The sequence below is a fragment of the Teleopsis dalmanni genome, chromosome X (genome assembly GCF_002237135.1).
Source record: "Teleopsis dalmanni isolate 2A chromosome X, ASM223713v2, whole genome shotgun sequence".
Taxonomy (NCBI): Eukaryota; Metazoa; Arthropoda; class Insecta; order Diptera; family Diopsidae; genus Teleopsis; species Teleopsis dalmanni.
This window is the reverse complement of record NC_051848.1, coordinates 42272377-42299848: the sequence shown is the minus strand read 5'-3', so window position 1 is coordinate 42299848 and position 27472 is coordinate 42272377. Positions and strand designations below refer to the sequence as shown.

Here is a 27472-nt window from a genome sequence, read left to right as displayed (position 1 = left end):
AAATAAACTGAAACTTGTTTGCATCAATCAAAACGAAAAATTTAATATTTACCCCATTTAATTAATAATATTATTTTATTGGTTATTTGTTTTAGTGAAAACAAACTGTGTACACACGAAAATACATATTTGTTTACTGTAATTGTGTGGAGTGCACTGTTTTTCAATGGACACGTAGTTCTCGCCGTTTTAATTAATTTATTTGCTAGTTGCTTAAATGTCAATAGAATAATAACAAAAACAATAAAATAATATAATAATAATAAAATAATAATAATAAAAAATAATTATGTTAACCATATCACTTGATTGCAGTGGTTAAACAAGTGATACTTTTACGCTTCACATAGTTAATGATTGCTCTATATTTTTTAATGTCACATTCTAGTCTTTAATCCTAGCCTATATATCTCACATTATACATATTGGTCAGATAAGTGAACCTTTTAAGTGCTGGTCGGGATTAAAACAAGGGTGCACGCTGTCTCCATTATGATTCACTATAAGACTTGATGCAATAATGCGAAGAGAAACATCCGTGGGAAGAGGTGTAACATGGAGACTTAATCAAGTTCTAGAAGACTTGGACTACATCGACGACATTGCACTCCTCATGGAGGCTTAATCAAATTCTAGAAGACTTGGATTACATTGTCGACATCACATTCCTCAACTGCTCCTCAGATCACATGTAACATGTGTTTAATCATCTTGTAACTGAAGCCACAAAAATTGAACTAGATATAAACAAAAACAAGACCAAGGCGCTAGCCTTTACTAATATACAATCACTGAGAACGTGAATAAATTTTACTATCTAGGAAGCATAATTGACAAAGATGGTGGCGCCTTATACGATGCCGACAACAGAATCGGCAAAGCCAGAATTGTTTTCTCTAACTTGTAAAATCTTGTAACTATGTAAAATCGATATTATTTCATGCCTCAGAAACTTGACTTGTCAGAAGTAACAACAAACGTATAAATTATAGAGCTATAATAACCGATGCCTTCGGAACATCCTGAAAATATGGTGGCGAAGCACCATCTTAAATGAAGAGTTTTTACGCATAACTGAGCAAGTGGGTGTTAATATGCAAATCAAGAGATGCAAATTCAACTCGCTAGGACATACTTTAAGAAAGAACTACGATGAAATATGAGTGGAACTCCAAAAGAGTGGAAAAGTGGAACTCCAAAGAAACCAGGAGGAGGGGCCGGTTAGAAGTGATCTAAAGACAAACCATATAGACCGAAACTGATAAAACCTTCAACGAACTACGGAATTTAACAAGATAGAGGGACAACTGTAGATTCGATGTAAATCGTCTATGTTCCTGATGGAATATGACTTATACATATTTAAAATACTAATCATTGGTTTCTATACATATCGTCAATCTTTCAGTTTATATATTATAAGAACACTTTGCCGGAAGAACTGCTTACCTTTTGCGATAAACCATTTGTCAAGCCATTGTTTAAGTTCCTCGACTTTGCTGAGATGCTGAGACCAAGTGCTTTATAGACGCGAGGAGGTAATAGTCAGTTGGCATCAGGGCAGGGTAGTGCGGAATGATGTCCTATCCAAATAATTACAAGGTGTCACTCACTGATTTAACTGTGTAAGACGTTTCATTGTCATGAAAGAAAATTTCATTTTCCATATCTTCTCATCTGTTCTGGTTGTCTTTCAATCAATAAGTGACTTAAAAAAATTATTTGTTGGCGATAGCCTATTTATGATTTCGCTGGGCTTCAAGAGTTTATAATAAACAGCACCGCCTTGGTATTCGCTTAATCGTCTAATACCTATTCTTCCTCAAATGAAAGTTACAATTTTTTCCGCTTCAGGTTTCCAAAATTAATCGTTCGAAATATATAATATAAATGTACTAATCGAAGTACACGTAGAAAAAATTTTTATTTCTGATTTATAAAATATTTTGAAATATAAATTTTTTTTTTATTATTAACTATTAACTTTTTTACGTACAGCACTGTTGCAAGAATTTTTAGCAATGGAATTTAAAATTTATTTTTGAAATGTAATTATTTATTTTTGGACTTGATTTGGAAACTGCTAAATTTTATTTCGGGAATAAAAAATAATTTGCAATGGCTACCTATTGCAAACGTCGAAAACCAGGAACCTGTAAGCGCTTGACAAAGTATTCCAGAACAAATGTGGACAAGATGATGAGTGCAAAAGTGTGTTGCCAAAATTGCGGCAGGGAACTTGGTGGTAATGAGAAGGAAACCAAGGTCGATGACTTAAACTCCAAAAACGGAAGTACTAATAGTACTGAAAAAATTAAAAAAAATTCTGTAAATTTGGAAAAAAGCAATTTATATACACCAACAATGAATTCCATCAGCGGAGATATGGATGATATGACTGATGCAGCATATAACGCAAAATTACGTAAAAAAACTCGAAAAGATATAGAACTTGAACAACATTTTATTGCTAGATGTCAGGTAAAAGAATAATTTTAATTATTATTATTGCAAATTAATTTTTGCTCTTTCTAATCATTAATATAATAGATGACCAAGAGACTCAATTTTTGTCGTCACCAAGTAGTTTTCAAGAATCTTATTCCTTTAGACGTTGATGAAGCCATTGAATATATGAAGAAAAATCCTAAACTATTTCCAAAAACCAAAGATAATAGTAAACCAATGTGGAGATGGTAGGAAGAAATCCTGTACACATTTGATGATTTTTGTTTGTTGACCTCAAAAAAATTTGTTGTTTGCAGGACAACATGTGCATTATATACACATATATATGCATTATACAAATTATGACGAGCCTTCATGACATTATTATTCCTGAAATAAAAAAAAAATTTTTCAGTGCTGTATATGTATATGTATATGTACTTACTTACTTACTTATTTGAACATAACAATCCATTACCAGGTTTAGACCTAACGCAGCATGTCTCTGCAGGCATCTCTGCTGCGAGATAGGGACACGTCTTCTCGTCTCGTATATGAAGTACAGTTGGTGCTCGTTCAACTTGATCATTCCAATGGGCCTTTATCCAATATATCTTCTATTGTTTTACGAATGCCTATTTGATTTGCATGCTTTGCGAATTACAGTATTACGATTAATACATCCTATTTATTATGTTTTTATTCAGAAAGAAGTTACAAGAATGAATACGTAGTCATTCTTATATTGAATATCGAGTTTGGAGTTATGGACTACAGGTTTTCCTATTGCGTCTTTCTATGAAAGGTTTGAGCATTAAAACTGTGAGAGATCGTCTGCTCCAAGTGACAATGTGTACACTTTGCAAGCCTTTTCAACAGGTTTTATGATTATCCGTTAGCTCTTGTATTTGACCTATGTTTGGTTCTCAAAATTAAGTGGGTTTAGAATGTTAATATTGTCATGTATGCGCATAATAGCTTATTGTGATCCAATTTCTCTTAAAGCGATCTAATCCATTCGTTTTCCATTCGTGCAGACATTGGTTCGACTGCTCCTAAATAATATAATAAGTATATCATAAACTTTATATTATCGTACTTTGAATTCATTATGTCTACAAATCTGGCTTAAGTATAATTAGTTTAAATGCCGACTAATGATAACACAAGTAATATTTTAGAAAATTATATTATTATGCTTAGTTCTCTGTTTTTACTCTATAATACATATTTTTGATTTTTGAAAATTGCCAAATCTTGCACACATTTGCATAATTGAATTAAATTTTCAAACTTTTGAACCCTTGTATATCCGAATAAAATACTTGAAGCCTTTCAACATCTTGATGGTGAAACCTCTACACGCTTGTTGGGGCCTGAGAGGGAGGAACTAAATTATTTGTTGTGTGATTAACTATACTTATCCATATCAACTCTTTAGTTTATGGGTTTCCTATTCTATAATTAATTCTACATTTAATACAACATTAAAGTTGGTTGAATGTTTATGTGTCAGGGCATAATCCAATGTCTAACGTCGAGCCTTTTCCGAGTTAGTGCATCTGGGCACTTTTACTCTTTAATAGCTGTGGGGTTTCTGTAGAGTCCCACTCATCTCACTGACTAATTTGTGTATTCCTCATAAACTTCTTGATTATTCGTAACTGATCTAAGATCTAAGATATGTGCCGCCCCGTTGGTTAGTGATGAGTCTGTTGGTTCTCTAAAAGCCTTAACTTTCTACCCAAAATGATCAATTTTTTAGTATCAAAATAGTTTCATTAGCTATTATATGAGAATTTGATCATCCTTTCACTTCAACTTTCTACTAACTGCGTAAGTAACCTCAATAGAAATAAAAATATGATTTTTAAATACGTGTACATATTTTTTCAATATCATAAGTAAGTTAATATCATCTTGGTTTATTCTCAACTTGTGTTCAAAACATTGAATAATGTAAATGTTTATTATCCACTGAATGCATAAAATTATGGCAAAAAGAAAAAGGATAATAAAATCATCTGCAACTTTATTTGGAAAACATGTTTAATAAAATTTCATTGCTACTGAAACTATTTGAGAGAAGGAAATAACACTGAAATGTACCCACTTTGGCAACATCTTGGTTTTAAGAGCCAAAGATAAACGTTTTACTATTCTTAAAGACCCCACAACATGTAAAAATCATAAAAAGTGCTGAATTAAAACATAAATGCTTTACAAATGCTGATATCCTTTTAAGGACTTTGTGCATATTAAAATGTCGCATTAAATAAAATGTTTGCAAATGTTTCTGTTCAAACATGTAAGAATGTTGCTATGATACTGTTTTGTGGAGAAATTGCTTCATATTATTTTCTACATATGTGAAATGATACTCAAGTTACTGTTGATGACATAAACACATGTCTGCAAGGATGCGATATATCCTTTTGTTAAGCCATCAACTCAAGTATTTGCCTCACTGAGAGACTTTCACTTAATATTTGCGTAAAATACTTCTTCGTGTAGATCTTTAAAAAATGTATAAAATAAATGTTATCTTTTCAGAATTGTAGTACGTAATTGATACATTTTAACTTCAGCGAATGTTCCAGGATTTTAGCATTTATTTTTTTCAGGCACAAGAATGAAAAAGATTTTTATGTAGAAATTTCTAACAAAGTTATTGTTAAATGTGTTAGTATCAATTGCAATAATATATACAGAAGTATTCTTTACTAAATTAAAAAAAAAACAATTTTCAGTAACTATTGATAATGTATTATAGGATATGGACGACCCAGGTTCGAAGAGATACTCGTCAACAAGTCTACATTATTAGTAACATTTTTCTATATTTTTCTTGTTTTTTGATATAAATTTTTTACTACGAAATATTATTATTAATTTTATATAGAAGAATTCTAAACTTAACAACCAGCTGAAGAAAAATATGTGTATAAATCTATTCTAATAAAATATCCTCTATCATTTTATAGAAAAAAATGATGTGTTTAGAAATGACAATACTTGAAATCGTGTGTTCATTATAACTTGAAAAACCATTGTTGTTACTATCAACTATTTTGACAACAATTACTGCTTATACCTTGACAGCTAGAAACTAGTTTTAAGAAAAGTATTTCATAGACTTCATAAGAGTTTGAGGCGCTACACCATGCATTTCAGCTTATTTAATTGAAGTACTGCAATTAACAATACTTTGGAATTAGGAATTAGTTCGAATACTTATTTATCGAATACTTAGGAATTAGTTTTCAAGAATATAGAATGAATTTTCAAGGATCCAAATAGAAACACTTTACTAGAGTACAACGGATCTATTGAGGTTAAATTACTTCCTTCCTTTTAATAATATTAATAATAGTACAACTTTATAATATTAATAAAAAAGCAAATATCCTTGCGTCATCTTTTATTTTTAATTTTAATTTTTTATTTTAATTTATTTAGTTTATTTTAAAATCATTTTTTAAACCTAATGAAAGTCAAGTTGTCAATTTATCTATTAAACTTAATATAAAAATCAGCTTATTTAATAATTAAATCCGTACTTAAATCCGTCTAACTAATTGCTTCAACTGATTTGCAATTTTATCTTAGCTTATCAAGATATTAAATTAATTCTGATGCGTCATAAGCTAAGCTTAAATAACTGAAACTATGAAAACATTAATTAATAAAATTAAATTCAATTAAGTAAATGATTTTAATACCAGTTATGACGACAGTGACTATTTTATTTAATAGAAACTATTATGTTTCATAGGGAGGTGACGAACAGTAGTGAATCACAACAACAAAATTTTTATTTATTTTTTAAAAATTAAATATTTGACTAACTCTTTCAAATATTGTAAAATACCCATCATCTGTGGTTTTTTTCGAAACTATTTCTTGTATTTAATTTTTCAAAAATAATTTTTTGAGACTGTAATTACCAAGGGTTTACCTCATGTCCTAACAAATTTGAAGTTCAGTGTCAGTGTTCATAAATCTTAACAAAGTCTTAAAAAAATTACTTACGAATAATTGAATATAAGAAGTTATTTCAAAAAGACCACTGATGATGGGTGCTTGATAATACGTGAAACAGTTGCCCGCCAAAAATTCAACTAATTAAACATTAATAAAAATTTGTTGTTGCAGTTCACTATAATTCAAAACCTCTCTATTAATTAATTAAGAAATGCAAATGATATTTTGACGAATTTCAGTACATATAGGTTTTTAAAAGAGACCAAAATAATTTCATGGAACAACTTAAATAGATTTTACTTCATGTTTAGCATATAACTGAATACGTTAAACTTTTAATATATATAGTTGAATATATAGTTCAAATCTGTCATTGTAATTTATATACCATATTGTTGAATAAGCATGACTTACTTACTGTTTACAAAACTGCTGTTAGAGCATAGGACCTCTTGACATGTCCTAACTAGCTAAGAAATTACTCTAGAAACTTGCCAATCCTTAAATCCTTCCTACATGTTTTCTATAATTTTGCTTACTGAAGTTAATAGGTTATTCATTTTGATTTAAGAAAAAATTATACTTTCTCCAATTATTTTAATGACATACTTTATAAATTTTAATCAGCATACATTATTAAAGTTATATCCTCGCAATTCCATGGTATCAATAAATTTTAAGTTTAATTGCACTTAAGGGTTTCTGAAGATTTTAATAGAATATGCCACATAAAATTTTTCCAAAGTAAATGAAAAAATCTGCAATATGAATGTATATATAAAATACTATTAAAGCCATTTCGCTCCGATATATTTCAATAAAAAAAAAAAAGTTTTTTTAACCATTTTATGTATTGTTCAATTTTATTTTATCTGCATTACTCAATATTATACAAATTAAGGATTAAAAAAACCTGATACAGAACAGTGAAATTAAATTAAAACGCCCACTATTAAAATGAATAGTAGCAGTAAAATAATAACAATAATAATAAAAAAAAGTTTAATCCAAATAGTTGTTACCTTTTTAACAGTTTTCCACATACAAATTTGTATTTTTACAATGCCATTTTTTTATTACAAGAATTCCAATAATGGTGGCAACACCAACAAAATACATACGAGCAAAATAATTGCAAATACAATTTTATTCCATGAAACGCTACCGCACATTTTGTCCTTTGATTGTGGGCACTTATTGCCCCGGCCTGGATTCAGCCATTAAATTTTAGTGATACGCACGCACATATACGCCTGAGTTCTATATGGACAACATTGTTAGTTGATGATGTACAACAATTTCTCACTCCTCACGTGCTAGTCACATTTTTTATGTACTTTTACGCATTCAGGCATATCCTTCAATCAATGAAAGCGAAATGTTCGACATGGTTGTGATCCGAAAGGATATGCTTGTACATTCACATACATTCACAAAAAAGTAAGTTCAATAAAAAGCTTCGCATAAAAACCAGGAAACTGTTAACAATTAACCAAATGTACGAAAGTCTCATCGGTCGACAAGACTTTAAAAATGCACTACATTGTATTACTGATGTATAAAATATTTTTTATAATGAATTAAGTTGGAATACATTGGATTGTTAAATTGATGATGATTATCCTCTATTAAAGTGATAATTTTTTATTTTTTTATTAATCAGGGTCTTCTTTAAGACAGATAATGTTATATTACAACACTGGTTTTAGTTATCCACCGTGCTTATGCACACGTGGGGACAGGAATCTTAACTTATATTTCGATTATGCTTATATAGGTTTTTCTTTTTGATGAATACCTATTCACATGGCAAATCCAAATTCAGTTTTGATAAGCGTCTTATTTATGGTTTTCCAGTTCCCTGCTTTTGAAAATATCAAACGTTCCAACAGTATTTTGTTTAATTTTGTAAAATACATTATTCCTTCCTGTGAAGTTTTAACAATATTCAACTGTATTACTTTGAATTATAAACTTTGTTCAAATTTTGAATTGTATAATATAAATTAAAACAGAATTACCAAGACAGAAGCTCAGTCTGTTGGAATTCGAAATGGATTAAGATTAGAATTTCAACTTGATTTTTAATGAAATGGAGACAAAGGAATCAAAAGAATAAGATAGGGAACAAAAATATAATTCTTTTTATTTTGTGAATCAGCTGTTTCAAATCCCGATTAAAATTAAAAGTTCTGTTAGTGTTTCCAAACACAATTTTGATTAAAATTTTCGTGACGGACACGAAAACCAGGTTTGCCACAATAGCAGAGGTTGTTTAAATAAATTTATCAAATTTGAGTCATTTATTTGCTAAATTAAAGTAGGATGTTTTATAGAACTATTATGGATTTAAAGTATTTCTCTAAGTCCTATTAGTATTGTACGTACAATTTTTATGAAGGTTTATCTCTTCCGCCACTATAAGATGCACTATGGATATATCTTTCGTTTGTGGTCTCTTTCTCACAAAATCTACAGATTCCATAGAAGTTCATGGTAAGTTCATGGTCTTTTGAGGTAATAATATAAGCTAATCATCTTTGTTAAAAGTTCTATAACGTCTTTTAAGTTATTTTTGTTAAAACTCATACAAACCTTAAATCGTTTTAAGTTTAAAGACCCTATAATAGATTTTGATTTTAAAAATCCTGCTAAATTGTAGAGTATATCTATCTTTATTTTTACTGTACTTACTGTATAAAATCATATATAGGTATATGTAACATATGCATGATATGGAAATATATGGCACAGTATCTGCTTTTGTACTGATTTAGTTACAGCTTAAGTTATAATTTTATATAGAGTCATTCTTCTATTGTGAACTTAAGATGTATTATGACCGCTACTTGTACTACTTCGAATCGCTAAATCCTATCTCTTCAATAAATACGAGTTGTAGTTTATGTTTTAATCTCTGAGGCTTCAGTTTATCAGCAGATGTTGAGTACTCATCTGCTAAGACGTTCTACGGTGTATGTAGTAAAGTATGAAAGCTCCCAAGTAAGTCATTTTCTTTGTAGAATTTCAAAATTGCAACAGAGATTATTCCTAGTTTATTGAGGTGTTGGTTCAAAGTACGAAGTCTTGTTTTTATTTCCAAATTATTTTTTGTTTCTTCAAGACAATTCTTATATCGATTCAGGTTTATATAAACATATTAAAATGCAGTGGAACTGATGAGTTTTCCTAGTAAAATACTTATAGTTTACTTCTACCTTCCAATAATAGGAAAATTTTATCGCGTTATGGGCCATCGAAGGGTTCTAAACCCAAAAGCAGTGATATTATAATAACGATTAGATCCTGCTTTAAAAATGAGAAAGTCAATTTCAGTATTATTTCCATCAACTATAAACGAACGTTTAAAAGAGTTCTTGCTAGAAATCAGCATAAAATTTTTAGAAGAAATAAAGTCTTTGCATATGTTAACATATTGAAATCGGTTGTAGGGTAGGCTTGTGTATAATATAAACAAGCAACCATAAGGAGCGCCACCTTAAGCTTTTGTAACCTTTTTCATTACATTTGAATCATTAAGTTTTTTGTCAAAGCATCTGCAAGTGTACCAATTTTCTCTTCTCTTCTACTGAAAGTGCGTACCATGCACATATGTAGACATATGTAGATATGTAGAATGTCGTATATACGTTAGTTGAATTCAATGTACAGAGTAAGTATGTATGTTTGTGTAAAAAGTACGCCGGTCCTATGTTTGGACAACACAATTTTTGTATAACGTTGTCAGCCTCACTGTAGGGTACAAAAACGGTTTCAGCCTATTCCTCAAGGATGTTTACGATGTAATAAGCACAAAAAGGATATGTGCAATGCCGTCACGTCGGTTTTCTGTATTAGTGAGTGTGTCAGGTAGTTATCTGAATAAAAAGATAAAGTAGAGTAATACGGAAAATGTGTCAATGTAGTAATGTGGAGCAAAAATGCAAGTGAAAACTCGTACACACACTCCAATGGCAAGTCGCACATCTGTGAAAATTTTTTCTATCCATGGATTATATTTCAAGGCAGAAAAGATTTTTTCAATTTCAACCTATTTTCAGGATTGCTGCAATTATAATTTTATTTTTATTTTTCTCTCTTCTCTTATCTCATAAATAAACACACTTAAATCATTTTTTTCAATTTTGTCAAAACAAATATCAATTCGTCGTATTTTTTCCCATTTCGCTGTATTTTAATAAATTTGATATACTTAAGGATATAATTTAATGCAGTAATGCTTTAAAATTAAACTACTCTTTAGTTTTCCATTTATCTGAGAGTACGATATAGTGCCGAAAAGTTTTATTTTTTAATTATGATTAATTTTGGAACAATATATCTTCAAACCAATAACATTATAAATCAATTCTTACTTGGGCATCTTATTAATAAACTCATTTTATTCAAAAAAATTCTCACTTCATTTATGTATTTCACAATATTTCAAAAAAAAATAATATTGGAGAAGAGACATACTGATTATACCCAAGCTAAAGTAATGCCTAGATCCGTAAAAGAACATGTTACTTCACAGATACTGCTGTTATCCATTACCTCTATTTGTAAAATAGATAAAGTACTAACTATCCTTACTAAACTACATTGCTTTTCCATCACAAGTTGCGAAATCGGATTATTAAGGTAGTCCAAAATCTTTCTGTACTAGATGTATTAGCCAATCATATTCAATAATTGTTAACTTATAATACTATATCATATAAATATAGATAGTATACTAATTTAAATATAGTTACTAAACAAAAGTCACTATATTTAGAGCGAGCGTTTTATCGGTTCTTATTTATGACTGTGAAATATGGAACGATTGCAACAAAAATTTCACAGCTTTATCAACTGCTGGCTATGGACCAATAATCTCATATCAACTCGAATGAAGAACTATAGTCAAGAGTGAGAGAATCGATGGTCAAGTGTCAAGAGTTGGTCAAGAGTTGGATTGGGCACACACTATGAAAGATGATGTCGCGAATTTGGCCCTACAATGCAATACGCAAGGCAGTAGACACAGAGAATGACCTAAAATTACATGAAGGCATTCCACTTTAAATGAGATCAACGTGCTCACCAGCAATAAAAATTAGAACCGAATAAGCAACATTAGGGAAATTGCTTTGCAAAGAAGACAACAGAAGTGACTGGCAGATAGCTTGTACCCAGTATAGAAGCAGCTCGAAATCACTTGACATCGAACAAAGCTTAAAGAAATAATAATACTTATTTGGAACTAATAATCAGCCATATTACTCATATTAGATAATCAGCAATAATGAAGAGATTTGAAAGTCTTCTAAATGAATCCAACTTTCTGAAATATGTTTATGAGTTTATAGAATACTAAAGTGATTACTGCATAATCATTTCAAAATGTATGTATTCTCTCTCAAATCTCAATGCATGTAGATGGAGGAGACAAAGATCTGAAGACAAAGATTTTCAACGATATTGTGGATGAATACATTGCTTCGGATGTACAAGAAAACGATTTAATTTAGACAAAATGTTTGGGGTTAAATAAATAGTTACTTAAGCCGATTAAGCAAATGTAAAGTAAATATCAGTGATGACGAGACGACGATCAGTGATGGAATGTGATCCTAAAAATGAAAAATCTGTAAATACTCTCTCTAAGAGTGGTGAATTTTGCAAGTGATTAGACTGTGATGTGTCGAAATGTATTTACTAATTTTCTTGTTTAATAATATTTGACTAGATGATTTAGATAATAATATTTGTTATTTTAGGTTATTCGGGTCTACTCTTCAAAGCTTGAAGTCCAGTATTGTGCGTTACCGAAGTAGATTATTGAAATGAAGAGAAATACCTATTGTCAAAAATTCAATACTATAATATAACCAAAGTAACCGTAGTGAAAATTTTATGAAGAACTGTGGGGCAACGAGACCTAATTATAAAACGGCATAATTTAATTTAATGATAACATATTTGAAGCCATGAGATCACAATTTTTGTAGAGATTTTTGATTAATAGTTAATTAGCAGTTTAACGGTAATAGTCTAAAAAAAGATTTAAATCAGTTGGGTTTTTTTGTGAGATGGGCTACTTCAGCTACTTCAGTAGCCCATCTCGCTGTTTTTTAGATCGAGACTTAAGTTGGCATTTGTTAAAGGGTCAGTAATTTTTTTGAAGCTATAAAATTATACATAGGAGTTGAAGTACGTGGATGTTTGATTAATGACTATTAGCTACTTCATATGTATGATCATTGTATGAAGTAGTGTATATATTAAAGTTGTGAAAAAATTATTTCTGAAAATCGTTAGCAACAGTTGTGTACCGTATTTAAAACTTTGTTTCATTTAAATTTAAAGGACTTTAGTTGCCAATTTGATACCAGTAAGGTATAAAATATATTTAAAACACTTTTAATGAAAAACTATTTACTCATATTTAGCCAACAATTAATTAATATGAAACTGAAGTTATGGAAAACAATATTTAATCACTTAAATACATTCTGTAACTAATTGAAAGTAAAGCAACAACACTTGTTCACGTTACCATTATCATTAAAATACCACTCGATAGTTAAACGGAGTATATGTTCACAATCACTGTTTGCCAAGTCAATATATGTTAATATATATATGAAATTTTCGATGCAGCTGTATATGGTCTTCTAAAAATGTACACAAACCTCATATCAACATCAGAAGTGTGTCTCTATTGTATGTGAATTACAGTACGAAAATATACAGTTCTTGTACATTCCAGCATCGGTGAAATTTGCTAAGGTCCTACAAATACTACTAAAAGTTAGATACTGTGCTTTTAGTGCTTTTAAAAGGAATCAATAAGCGCATTTACAGGTATGTTTTTTTTTAAAAATGTTGCAACGTGAAATAAGTTTCTCATTTAGAAATCAGTAGTTATTAAAATTAGCAGGTAGCAAAAAAAAAAGAAATCATTTAGTACTTTTGATGGAAAAATGAAATTAAATTCAGAACAATCTAATATATATAAAACAAACAAAAAATGTATCAATATATCAATCAATACTTATCAATTTATGCATATTTTGCAGAAAAAGCAAAAAAATTTGATATGATTTTTGAATAGTTTATGCCATTTAAATAAGTATTTCTAAAATGTTATCTGATATTCAATCAAGAATTCTGTTTTAATCCATTTGAAAATTTTTCTTTGTTAAGTATATTTTCATAATAGACTTTATTTTGTTTTTTGTAGTAATATCCTAAATGTATATATAATTTTTAAGAGCTTATATCTATTATGTACAAATTGTAAAAAAAAGTACCACATAGCGTATGAGTAACATAAATTGGTACTGAGTTTTGTCAAGAAAATCTGTAAAAAATTATAAAATTATATAAATCCAGATAAGGACAAATGAGTACCTATTAGATAATTGAATAAATAATTGTTGCGAAACTCTTCCGCAAGCTGATATTGACCGTTGAATCCACTATTATATTATTTCATTTAAGTCAAACATTATTTCATGTTGTTCAATCTGATCTCAATATGATTGTTTATGAGAAAATTGAGAATCACTCCCAAAAGACATGTATTCAGTATTTCTCTTTTTTTATTGTCACTATTATTCACAACTTCAAGAGCAATATTTGAACAATTTTGAGTAATTATTTCCTGGCATAGGTAATCAAAAATTCAATATACTCGTATCAAAGCGCATAATAAAAGTAAAAATAGGTTGATTGCATTCGCTAGCTTTTACTATCAATAAAAGTTTACGAGAGATATTTAGTATTGTATAGGACGCTTCTTCTCTCAAAAGTGAAGGACAACTATTTCTGGAAAATGTCGCTTTAAAACAACAAAATTTTTTTAACTACTTTTAGAAACCTTTCGATATAAAAAAAATTAACTATATGATGTATATGTGTTTATTTGAGCACACAATAAGCTATGTTCTAAACAAAAGAAAAAGCTTTTTATAAAATAGAACCCAAAAAATGTTTCATTAGCGAAATTGTCGGACTCCATCTTACTTTATACTTCTATAACAAACTCACTCACTGACTACATTTAGCGATTTGCACGTCAAATAGGTTTTTTAGATCGCCAATGAAGATGTATTTAAGTATGCTGGTACATCTATTTAGAATGCTATTTACAGAGTCATAACCATAAGTTTATGAGACTTGTTCATTATCAACTGTGTCATCGAAATAAACGGCATTCCTGTGGGCTTATTAATCATGTAGAAATAAAATATATTAAAAAATATTCCTGCGCTTGATTCGTCAAACCGATACACAAACTTTAAAGAGCCAGCCAATCTGCACAAAAAAGTTGGTATGTATTAGGTATTAAGAAGATTGCTATTTATGGGAACTGATTACTTTTCCAATGTAGCCAAAAAGAGAAAGATATATATATAATTATGAAAACTGTTAGTTAGTAGAAATATATCTCTCTGACTTTAACCCATTGTAAATATTTCAATGTAAAACTATAATTTTAAATAGTTTACGGGAGAATTGTATGGATTTGTTTATATTATTATTTATTATATTATATATTATATTATTTATTATTTATTATTATTTATATATTATTATTTCTTTATATTATTATATTATTATTAAAAGGTAATAGCCTTATAATATATTCAGGTATCATATTTATATTACTCAATCCATCTGAGAGTCGTTATCAACAACTAGCAACTCACTACTGATTGACACTTAATTCTTTGGCAAAATAGAGCTTAGCATTCAAATCTTTTTTTAAGCATCAATACATATATATGATTGTATCTAGGGTTTCATAATCTGCAGACATATAGAGACTATATGTCTCAATAGTCTCAATATAGACTACATGTTTATATGTCCATATTCAACACAAATTTACTTTATAAATATAAGTTATTTATTATAGTTCTAGCTATTTCAACTAAATAACTCGTAAACAGGTATTAGCATGGTACTGTTCGAGCCGCGAATCAACTAAAAAATTATATTAAAATCATGTAACACAACAAACTATAGAAGAACAAGTCTACTTATACTATGCATTAAAAGGGATTGATCATAGAAGTGTTACTAGATAGCACAGCTAAGTCTTGCTATGACATTTTTTTTTATTTTTTAAAAATTAATTCTTCATTTAGTTATTTACTATCAATGACTGATTGCGAATAATAATAATGAAATAAAATTAAAGTTTCCATTGGATTCAGTGACGACCGATACGTTTTTCAAGTAGAAGTTCCTATTCGTAAAACTTTGTGATTTGTTAATGCAACATAGATAGATAAGGTTTACTGAGTATAAACAAGACTATAAGTTTTGCAATAAACTAAACTGAAATGAACTGAATTGAACTGAAGTGAGCTGGACTGAAATGAATTGAACTGAATAGAGCTGAACTGAATTTAAATAAATTGAACTAAACTAAAGTGAAATGAACTGTAACACTATAAGTAATGCCTTAACTGAATTAAACAATGATAATAAGTAAATAAAATTTATATTATTCTTCCACCCAAAGATGTCGTTGCGCTAAAAATTTTTATGGAGTCAGATGGATCTAGAAAACAATATGTCATGTGCAATTATTATTGGAAGAAAAATCTTTTAAGAAAGCATTTTATATTTACACAAATAATATAAGAAAATAATGAAAGCAAATAATATAAGTTAATTAATTTATAAAAAAATAAAAAATAAAAAATTGTTGGAAGAAAATGAAATCATAACGATAATGAATTAAATGAATGTCCCATTAAGAATCCTTACTTAAGTGTCTGAAATAGTAACTGCAATCCAAACACCACTATATCCTTTTTTCGATGTACACTCTTCTTTTGTTTTATTTTTTTTTTTCAATAGATCATAATGCAATACTTTAACCAACTAAAACCACTTCTTAGCAATGAATGGAAAAGATTTCCACTGTAGTGTGGAAACTTCGTATTAATCATTGGTGGAGAGAGATATGAGCGAGAGGCTTAATACCTAGTGAACTAGAATTATCTAAGTCACAAAGCATGTGCGTGGTGTAGGTTGATGAGAAGTTAGTAAAAAAAGGGCAGAGTTAATAAATAAGCGCGAGGGGTGAACTAGTAGTAGAATTCCGTTTATTGAAGTAAACCGTGAGTTATTAGGGGGAGTTGAAGCGCAAGGCTAGCTCAAGGTCTGTGCTGAAGATGCTGAAGGTGGAGATATCAGAGGGAGGGTTATGCAACCGGGTAAGGTACTATTAGGTGAGTTACGATCTTTTTACAAGATTATAGTAATTGTTCCCAGAAATTTACTTTGTTCGAACGTTGCTTTGATTTAAGAAAGTAAATTGATTACACCATTTAATCAAGTCATGATGTATAAGAAATATTTAAATATATTTGTGTACATAGTTCTTTTGACACCTTAGTCAACCCTCGTGTTGTATGGAAAATATTCCAGACTAGTTAAATATTAATTGTTTTTGATTAATTCATACTCTATTAATTAGTTCTGTCCCATTCTGTCCCCATTAGGGGGTTATTATAATAATTTAACATTAACCTAAAATTCAAAAACAAACTTAGTTTAATTTGCGTTGGCTTTTAGATTTTTCTGCTCTTTATTTCTCTGGAAGTATAAAAATGTCGCTTCAATTAATGTAAATTGCAACTGATTTGAGTAAACTGCAAACTTTACTTGACTTAACTATTGTATACTTTGCTTTCACTAACGGCATAGTTGAACTGTGATATTTTACCAGCAGCCCACAATTTTCATTAGAAATTCTTTTTATGGCACTGTTGCTGTTACTTTCATATTTATTCATTTATTTTATATTTTGTATGGATATTGTGCTTTCTAAATTACTATTTCGAAAGTAGAAAAAATAAAAAAAAAAATGCAGTAGTGTTTCAGTATTTTCAGCAATCCGAACTCAGCCCACCTGACTTATATTTTACGACATCAAGTGGAAGCGCTGAAGGAAGGCACTGAAAACCGACAGTAAAACGATTCAAAAACAATGAACAGTGCACAACAGCTTCCTAAGTGCGGAGTGCCACTTTTCCTTGGAGAAAGGATTTACGTAGCGATATTTAGGCCATTGTGCCGCCCACAGTTGCGCACTTTCATACTTTGACCTCTGTTGCTTCTGTCTTTTCACTCTCTTATGCTCCTTTTTTTCACTCATTTTTTAATTTACTTACTAAAGTACCAAATGAAATAAAAATAAGATTAAAAATTGAAAAGAAAACGAAAACGAAAAAGAAAAAGAAGCACAGAGACTAAAGTAAAACTTGCTCAAAGTATGAAAAAGAAAAACTTAATATGCTTAAAATGAAAGAATAAAAGAAGGGAAAAATTAACAAGAAATGTAAACTAAACAAAAAAAAAAAAACAAAAAAAAACAAAAAAAAAACCAAAAAAAACTACCAAAAACCAATGCATGTAAGAGGAAAAAAAAGAATTGAAATGGCAACACTGCACAGTCCAACAAGGTAAAAAATGTTCATCCGCATAGAAGTGAAGCAGTTGTGTAGTTCATTAAGACGAAATTTACTCTACACACTTGCATAATACACTTTCCTTTGCTTTGTTTTGTTCTCTTTTGTTTTGTTTTGTTTTGTTTTGTTTTTCAGTCATTATATTTTTAATTTAGTGCATTTGTGGTAGTTATGCAGTCCTGCTCCTGCGAAGTAGGAAGGACTTTGTGTAAATTAAAATAACAATAAGAATTATAACAATAGCGTGAATAAATACTGAAACAATAATAACCACAACTAGAAGTAGCAACACGTTATATATTTAAGTATTTATGCATAAGCAAATTTCTAAAGCTTTATAACGGCAAGAATAAAACCGCAAGGATATTTTAAAGTATGTAAGCAGAATCCTTACCTAAGCCGCACATACAGCGTCGCGTTTATTTCAAGACACTGGTTTTCTTAAATTGATATGGAATTTAATTTTTAGAGAAAACTCAAATTTACTTCAAGTCTGTAAGATCTACTTTTGCAGTGGCAACTACGAAATAATTAATATTTGGTATTTTTTTTTAATATTCAATTTTTGAATAGAATTAATTATAGAAATTTTTAATTTCTAATTAAAATTATTAATAATTTTTTTACTCATTAATAAAATGATAAATCATTTGTCTCCAAATATTATGGTTGAGCTCTAAAGTCCACATATGTATTTCTGCTATATAATTTTAGGTCATCAAACCTATGGTATTTGATGAGTTTGCAGTTAAGTGTTGATTTCCATAATTACATATAATAATTCAGACCTTACAGTAAAACGAACTCCAACCAAAAATTTGAAAATTTTCGCCATAAAGATGTTGAACAACAATTTTAGCTTAATAGTCTTATTGAGACAATTTCTACTCAAAACCTGCTACGTCTGCTACGTAGTTTCTATTAATAAAACGTGTGGATATAATTGACAAGCATGTAGCCATAGACCGAGTTCCTAGAACACTATATGCATACCCATACACAAGTGTTATTAATATATCGTGACGAGACCAAAGGTCAGCAATACAGCGCCTTATCTGAAAGCCGCATCGTTATCTAGATGTTTTGACCTGTATACTTGAGATAGTTACATACCGAAGACTACAAAAAATATTCTGAAAATCTATTAAACACTATGTTGACTAAAAAAGAAATCTATTTTCAATAAACTGGAATGAAAATTCAAACGACGTACGCTTTATATTTTTTTAAAACTAGTTTTATCGGATCTAGGATCTAGGACTACAAATGGTTGTAATAAAGAAGATAGATTTATTAATTCTAAACACATATGACAGTATTTCAATTGAACAAAATGATTCCATTTCTCTGGAACGAGCAATATTGCTATTTAAAAAGCTGAGTACTGCTCAAGGAACAATACTTTGGGACAGTTTTTCTAATTGAGTGACTATTAACTATAGCTTGAGGTGTTTTAATGAAAATAATACTATCATTTGAAATAAAAACCATCTTTTAGTGAAAATATTTTTATGATAATATGCTCTTTTTGGTGAAGGTATTTAAGTCTACATTTTAAGTCTACATTTTAAGTCTACTTTAAAACGATTTACTAGTTTTTGCCACCAAGTTTAGTCGTAACAAAACATTTTTATTTAATTAGTGATTATATAGCTAGTAACACAAATTTTTATTATTTTATTATTAAAAAAAATAATATGCTCAAATCAATTAAGTCCCATAGCAATTAATATAAAATAGTGAGAATTATATGATATATTATATACCAGTTAACTACTCATAAAAAATAATTATTAACACAATAATTTAAGACTTATTTCATTTTATTTTATTTTTAAAACCGGCTTTGGTCGACTATTGGTCTACTATTTAAATAATATATAAATTTTTTAACTATTTTTAAAACTATTTTTTATTTTTAACCATATTACGAATATAGTCTATAGTCATTTAAAGGCTCCTGAAATATTGGCGAATATGAATTTTAATTTTTTTTTGCTTTAGTTTTTAGTTATTAATTTAAATTAATTTTAAAAGTATCAAAATTATTAATATTATTTCATAATATTAATTTTATTTCGTATTATTTCATCAATTGACTAATAAGCCAATTGCAAAAATTAAAATCATAAATAAAAATTCTTGGTCACTAAATAAGCAATTTAATTTCAAATTAAAAAAAATTTAATTTTAAAATTTAAAAATTTAAATAAATTAATTTAAAATATTATTTATTACATTTAATTTCGAAAAAATAAATTATGAATAATATTTTATATCGCTTTTTATACTTTATAATACTTCACCTTTCAGGTTTCTTTAATATTCATAGTTTTATTAATTTCATCTCAAATTTGTAAACTTTCAAGAATGTTGTTATCTATCTAATACTCCTCTTTGTCTAATATTATTAAAGAATTATATATATATAAATGATTATTATTATTAAAATAATATAAATATTCATCAATTATAATTCTTTGTTTTTTATTAGAAATCAGAAGTCACAATTTATTTTTAAGGATTTATGTTCAAGTTAGAAAATTTAAAAATCAAAAAAAAATGTGTGGAAAAACAAATTTAAGAGATCACTAATAAAATGTGATTAAAATTACTAATAATTATAGTAATAATTTTAATATAAAAATATTTAATATATAATAAAAAGCCACCATATATAAAAATTAACCAAAAAAAAGTTATAACTAATTTATAATATGTTGTTAAATAATTAAATAAATAATTTTGTAGGAATCGTAAAGTAACATTAGCATGGCTTTCTCCGTATTAATATAAATGAAAATATTTGCAATATTTATTCATACTATTAGAATAATTTAAGATCTTTCAAAAAATAATGCTTTTTCATAAGCATTTTATAAATATTCAACAATTGGTTTATGGACTTTATTCTAATATAACAAAGTAAGTAAATTTGTTAATGAACTTTCAGAGAAAATTAACAAAACTCCAATACGCACTGGAGTTCATCAAGTTGGATAATGAACATTGACTCTAAGCTTAAATTTTGGCAGGTTGACCTCGTATCAACTCTTGGTACTTGCAGTCTCAAAAAAAAATTATTTTCAAATAAATAAATACAAGAAATAATTTCAAAAAAGACCACTGATGATAGGTATTTGGTAGTATATAAAACAGATACATGGTGTGCCAAAAATTAATTAAATAAAATTAATAAATATTTAGTTGTTGTGATTCAGTACTATTCAAAATTTCTTAATTAAATACAATAGTAATAATCCCAATAAATTATTTCAAAAAAGTCCACTGATGATGGTACTGATAATAGCAATACTCAAAACAGCTGTACAGTCAACCTAAAATTAAATTAAATAAAATTAATAAATATTTTGTTGTTGTGATTCAGTTCTATTCAGAACCTCTCAATTAAATACAATAGTAATAATCCCAATAAATTATTTCAAAAAAGACCACTGATGATGGGTATTTGGCAATACACAAAATAGCTGTATGTTGTGCCAAAAGTTTTAAATAAAAATAATAAAAATTTTGTTGTTGTGATTCAGTATTATTTGAAACTTCTCAATTTTAGAATAATTTTTAATAATAACTTTGTTTTTATTTCAATAAAGATTTCAATAATAATTTTTATTTAAAAAATATTAAATTAAATATAATATGTAGTTTAATAAATAAATTATTAAATAATTAGAATTTAATTTCTGCTTCAAACTAACGTATAGAAATGTTAGAAAATCTTAAATTTCTATTTCCATGTAATATTTTAATTTAACTGTTTGCTTAATTATTTAAAAAAAGATCACTTGTATTACTTCATTATCTTTTCCCTTTTTTGAAAGGAACTACCAATTTTTATGCTTAAGTACATGCAGAACAGCAGAGAAAAAGGATGCCCTAAAAGTGTGCTTGAAATTATGAAGAAAAAGCACTTCATGTAAGTGCACATTTTAAGCAAACAACGACATACGGACATAAGGACGTAAGGACGTAAGGACATACGGACAGCAGGACAACGTCAACGGTAATATCAACGTCAACAATAACATTAAAAAATGACAAGAACATAAAAAATAAAATTAAAATAAAAACGAAAACAGAAACAGAAACAAAACACCCAACATAACATTGAAAGAAAAAAAAGAGAAGAAGAAATTAAAAAAAAAAAAAAAGAAAAGAAAAGAAGAAAAGAATACAAGCAAGTCATTGTCACTAGGGCCGACATACCAGCCAAAAGTTACTGTTTCAGTGCACTCAGCCTAGACCAGGTTTTGCCTTTTATGTATTCTACTACGAAGTAGCAGTGAAAGCAAACTAAAAAAACAAAAAACAAAAAAAAAATTCCACAGAAAACATTTAAAAAAGAATTTATATATTCTTTTTCGTATTTTGGTTGCCATTTAAACTTTTTTCTTGACTGAACACTTTTTGGTTGCGAAAGCAGTCAACATTGGAAATGCAGTGAGAGGGTCTCGAGAAATGAGGTTAGTAGCGTTCACTGAAGTGCACTTGTACCAATAGTTGAAAAAACTATTGGTACGAAGGATGTAAGGGCGAACCAAGGGAGCGAACATTTTCAAATGTCTTGAGAAAATTGTTATTTTAGTTATTTTGATGGGAATGCAATACGAGGTGATGGGAGTGGAGCTATGCTCCTTAGGCGAGCTTTTTAATATCGCTTGAAACATTAATGAAAAACTGCAAAGCGCAACAGTCGAAAATATCTAATCCACAACTACAAGACAATAAATTCGTGCACACATAATGGAGGATGGTACGGCAGTTATAGATTATTTAAATGGTTTGGGTAATGATCGAAATTGATTTCAATGAATGCCAAAACTAAAATTCTTAGGACCTGTGTTTTATTTTAAGCACAAACTTTTGGAAAGGATTATGATACTTTAACTTTAAGAGGAATTCTCAATTATTTTTATATATAAAAATTTTGCGAATAAAAATAAAAAAATTCAGAATCCATTATTGAGAGAAGGGATAACTAATTTATCAAAAATATCATATCACTATTATTACTATTATTATTTAATTTTGTTTTTAATGTTCTTATGTCGAAAATATTTTAAAGTCGGTTTCATTTTTTTAAATATATTAAATTTTAGTTTTTTTTTTTTTGACTGTAGGTGTAAGCATAGAAAGCCACCGTGCTAGACTTGAACCCACTAAACCCCTCTTAGAAATGAATGGAAAAGATTTCCATAGCATTGTGAAAACTTCATTCCAGTAATCAGGGAAGAGAGGAGAAAAAATAGACTTTGACTTATATATTCGCTTTTGCTTTCATCAGGGGAATTCCTGATGAAATACCCACAAAAGCGAATTTACCAAAATACGTAGAGAAATTTACAAAAAAATTAACGCGCGAAATAAAAGTTAATATTCTTAAAAAAATAAAATCGTCTTTAAATATTATTATAATTAAAAGTGACAATGGTACTACATAACCTTTAAGTTGCATTATGTTGTTCCTGAAATTTCCTGAACAAATTAAGGCTATTGACAAACTATGTACTGCCTACTGGATTGTGAGATCTCAGACTTTTTTCAATTCAATGAAATTTAAGTGAAATTACCGGACCGCAGAGCACAAGCAGATCATATGGGTATTTTATACGTATTTATTATTCCTTGGAGGTAATTTTTTATATATATTTCAAAGTTTTTAAAAATTAGTTTTTTGGATTATTATTAGTTTGCTTTATTGTGAGAATATTATAAATGTAATTGTAATTTCACTAAGAACTGCAACAGTCTTATTAAAAATAACTTAATTTTTTCCCTTCAATATCATAAATTACCACGAGGTGCTAACAATGTGAGTGGGTATTTTTTCCCCAAAAAAAATGCTCGAAAACAAAGCAAATTAAGACCGTATAAGAATATTTGCTGAAAATATGGCAAGTCTGAAAAAATTAGATTTAAACAGAAGGTAGCTGAAGCAATCAGTTATATCAGGAAAACAAAGGAAGAGGAAGGGGGTAAGTTAGGTGTGGTATAGCTTGTGCGAATCGTGCACTCACTTTCCGGGGCCCTGAATTGTGGTCGTGTATAGGCATTTCCCTCTTCTTCGTAGTACATGGAAAAAAAAGTATTATAAATTACTAGGTGCTATAGATCAGTTATTAGATAAAGATTTTTTATTGATCTGAGCGTAGGTTTACCAAACATACCTATATTAAATTCATAAAAGGATTAGGTCCTTACGTTACCCTGAAAAATTTTTTCTAAAATTTATTAATACACAACTAAACATGTTATTTAACGTTAATGTGTTTTTTTTGTTACTTTTTATTGTTGCTTCCCTATTGTTTTATTATGAAGCTTGAGGATTTAAGTAACGTTTTGATCTACTGAACACTCTTAGTCACAGTTTTATTAACGATTTCTTAGTTTTAGTAAGAGTTGCAATATTCTTTAAGTTTTTATGGTAACTATAGGAAAATCGGGTAACCTTAAGGAAGGAACATAAGGAAACACCGATCCTCGCAGTTATTAATTACTTTAATTTCAGTTGAGGTGCTTATGTTATTACCATGCCATATATTTTATATATAATGTGTAATTAATAATTTTTATTATACATACAACGTGTAATATTGTGTTTTTTCCTGCTCGTTATTAAGAAGGCACTTTTTAAGTAAATGAAATAGAACTTAGATCGTTTATTAGATATGATTAGTACTTTATTATTTGACTTTAATCTAATGAATTCATTCTGGGGATATGGATTATAAAGCGACTTTTATTTAAATTAGTTTGAAGCAGATTTAGTTTGTATTACCTTTGGTGTTATATATATGAACGTAACCCGATGCTAATTACAAAGTTTTGTATGGAGCCCAAAATTCAAATTTTTTAAACAATATTTTTGATCGAATATTTAAATAAATATACGAATTTATTATAAAAAAAATTAAATTGTTTTACATTTAGGTTCAATATACCAAAGAGAATTTTTTCTACTGAAACAATGACTAAATTCATTAATTTAAAATGAAAATAATTTAATTAAAAAAATTTTTTTTTAATTACAGAAACGAAACTAGAAATAAAATTGTCTCATATCATCCCAAATCTATTTAAAACTGTAAGTATGGAGCATATATATATTTCAGTGTAGTTATATGTAATAAATATATATTCATCGGTCAAAGAAATTCGATATGTAACAGGGCTTAATGAAATCGTTTTCTTTGGAAATTGAAGTCACTCTGAATATAAGTCAAAATTAAAAATTTAAAACTAAAAAAACTTATTTTTAAATTAAAATTACAAAACACCGTTGAGATTCAATATAGATTTGACTAGAATAATTCATGTGGTGTACTTAATATATTAAAAGGCAAAATTATTACAAGGAGATTCACTTTGATAGATAGAGTAATTGAAAATAAAAATTTTAGCCAATACTAAGGACGTGTATAAAATACTTTATTAAAAGTAATTATTGCTTCAAACTTCAGCGTCAGATTTTTTGTCAAATCCGCAATGTGTCTTATTAGAATTATATTTAAATCATAATTGTACCGAAACATTCATATTTCAAACTTCATAATACGCCAAATAGCAGATATATTCTATTTACTCGTATATTCGATATATGATAAAGGAAAATTTAAGAGTCATTCAAGTTATATAAAATGAACCGTATCTCTTTCTGTGAGTCCTAGAGTTTAATAACTTATACTGTCTAACGTGATTTTCTATAAATTCTGTCGTTTGAAGTTTAGGTATCAATGAAATTGGCTGATTTAATAATAGAAGTGCCTATAGAAAATTAAAATCACAAATAAAATAGAGAGATTGTATTTGATAACTAACCACAGTTAAAAATAAAATTTGATACTCAAAATTATTACATTTTGAACTAGGATATACACAAATATTATTTTTATACTATTTAAATTTAATTTTCACCATACGAATTTTAGTTTCAAAATATTTTTAAATAAGTAAAAGTAATACTTAGTAAATTAAGTGAATACACAGTGCGTATGAGTGACTTTTTTACATATGAACATTATTAGAAATTTTATTAAATTGAACCGTTTTATTGGAATAACTTATATCTTATTTTGTTGGTATATTCACATCATTAATAAAGTTTTTCAAATTTAGTACAAAATACATAATTATATTCTCCTGCCTTTCCAAGCTTAGTTTAGGTGTGTTAGTTATTCTTCTGTGCTATCTTCAGGTCGCATTGTCTTGAGTTATGTTTTCTTTCATGCTTGTCTATTGAATAAAATGTTTTTTGGGCTTGAATAGATACACAATTTGTATGCTTTCTGGAGTACTAACGGGTCCAGTGTTATTTTCTCAATGCTGCAACAGTTACGCATGCTGACAAACCGACTGTGCTTGACTACTAATTACTTTCAACATCGTTGTCAAAAGCTACAGTCGTAATGGTTTTGGTGTATATAAAACAATTTTTTCATTATTTTTATTTGTTTTGGAAATGAAGAAGGTGTGCTTATAAAATCTATAATCTGGAATAGCTTATAGATAGTTATATCAAAAGCTATATCAAAAGCAATATCAAAAATTAGAAATTCGTTACGTCTTGAAAATGTTAAGGGAATCGTAATCGGTAAGAGATGCCTTCAAGTAAAAGTGGTTATGCATGTGTTGACTTATATACTTTCAACTTAATCTTACCGTCAAATATATTATTAATATATTCAAATACACAATATGTAAAGTTTGTTTGAATAATAATTATTTTGAGCTACAAGTCGCTCAAAATCAGGCTCTCCGAAGGCTCTTTAAAGTGCCTTGGTACATTCTCACAAATGACTTGCTAAGAGATCTTAGAGTTCCCCCGATCAAAAAATACATAAGGGACAGAGCCCTGAAGTTATATGCGAAAATTGACAGGCTATGCTACTTAGCACTATCTAATCTTAGAATAAATACTCTCCGCACGGGGAGGTACGCAGATCTTAGATCAATCACTGAATAATCATAAAGCTTATAGGCAATACATAAATTAGTCAATGAGATGGGTGGGACCCTGTAGTACCTTCACCTATCAAAGAGTAAAAGTGCCCAGTTGCGCTGACTCGAAAAAAGGATCAACGTATATATTAATTCTATATTTTTAGTTTAAGAACTAGGAACATGCGAGTTTTATATTAGATTTTCTCGACTTTAAGAGCTGCTGTGATAGGTTCTTAAAGCAGCAATAGATTGTTTGCCTTATGCAAAAAGGAAAACCGGTCTATTATTATATACTAAAGTAATTTTTCTGAGCCATTCATTGGTGAAACGAATTTTTAAACAATAAAGCTGCACACACACTTTTGACTTAATATTTGTGTTAAAAGTTTTTTTTTGTACTTTTTATATTAATATCAATTTATTAAATATATGAAGGAATTTAGTTATAATTAATTTTGAACAAATCATTTGACAAATCGCATATATTAAATTTTTTTTATAAGATTTGTGTTACAATACAAGTAAATGAACGTTTTTAAAGAAATTTTTAATTAAAAGATTAATTACAGATTTGGACAGAGAAATAAATTACCTAAAAA

General features: G+C 28.4%; 1 protein-coding gene across 1 annotated transcript; it reads left to right on the top strand.

The window, feature by feature from the left end:
• The first annotated feature begins 1990 nt into the window (after positions 1–1990).
• On the top strand, positions 1991–2853 carry LOC119661951. Its single transcript, XM_038071475.1, has 2 exons — positions 1991–2481; positions 2551–2853. Exons 1-2 carry the CDS (start codon positions 2119–2121, stop codon positions 2698–2700), a joined length of 513 nt encoding a protein of 170 aa, XP_037927403.1. The 5' UTR covers positions 1991–2118; the 3' UTR covers positions 2701–2853.
• Positions 2854–27472: the final 24619 nt, after the last annotated feature.

Coding starts and splice junctions, on each gene's coding strand:
- LOC119661951 (XM_038071475.1), top strand. CDS start 2,119: ATGGCTACCTATTGCAAACGTCGAAAACCAGGAACCTGTAAGCGCTTG. Junction 2,482..2,550: donor ATTTTATTGCTAGATGTCAG/GTAAAAGAATAA, acceptor TTAATATAATAG/ATGACCAAGAGACTCAATTT.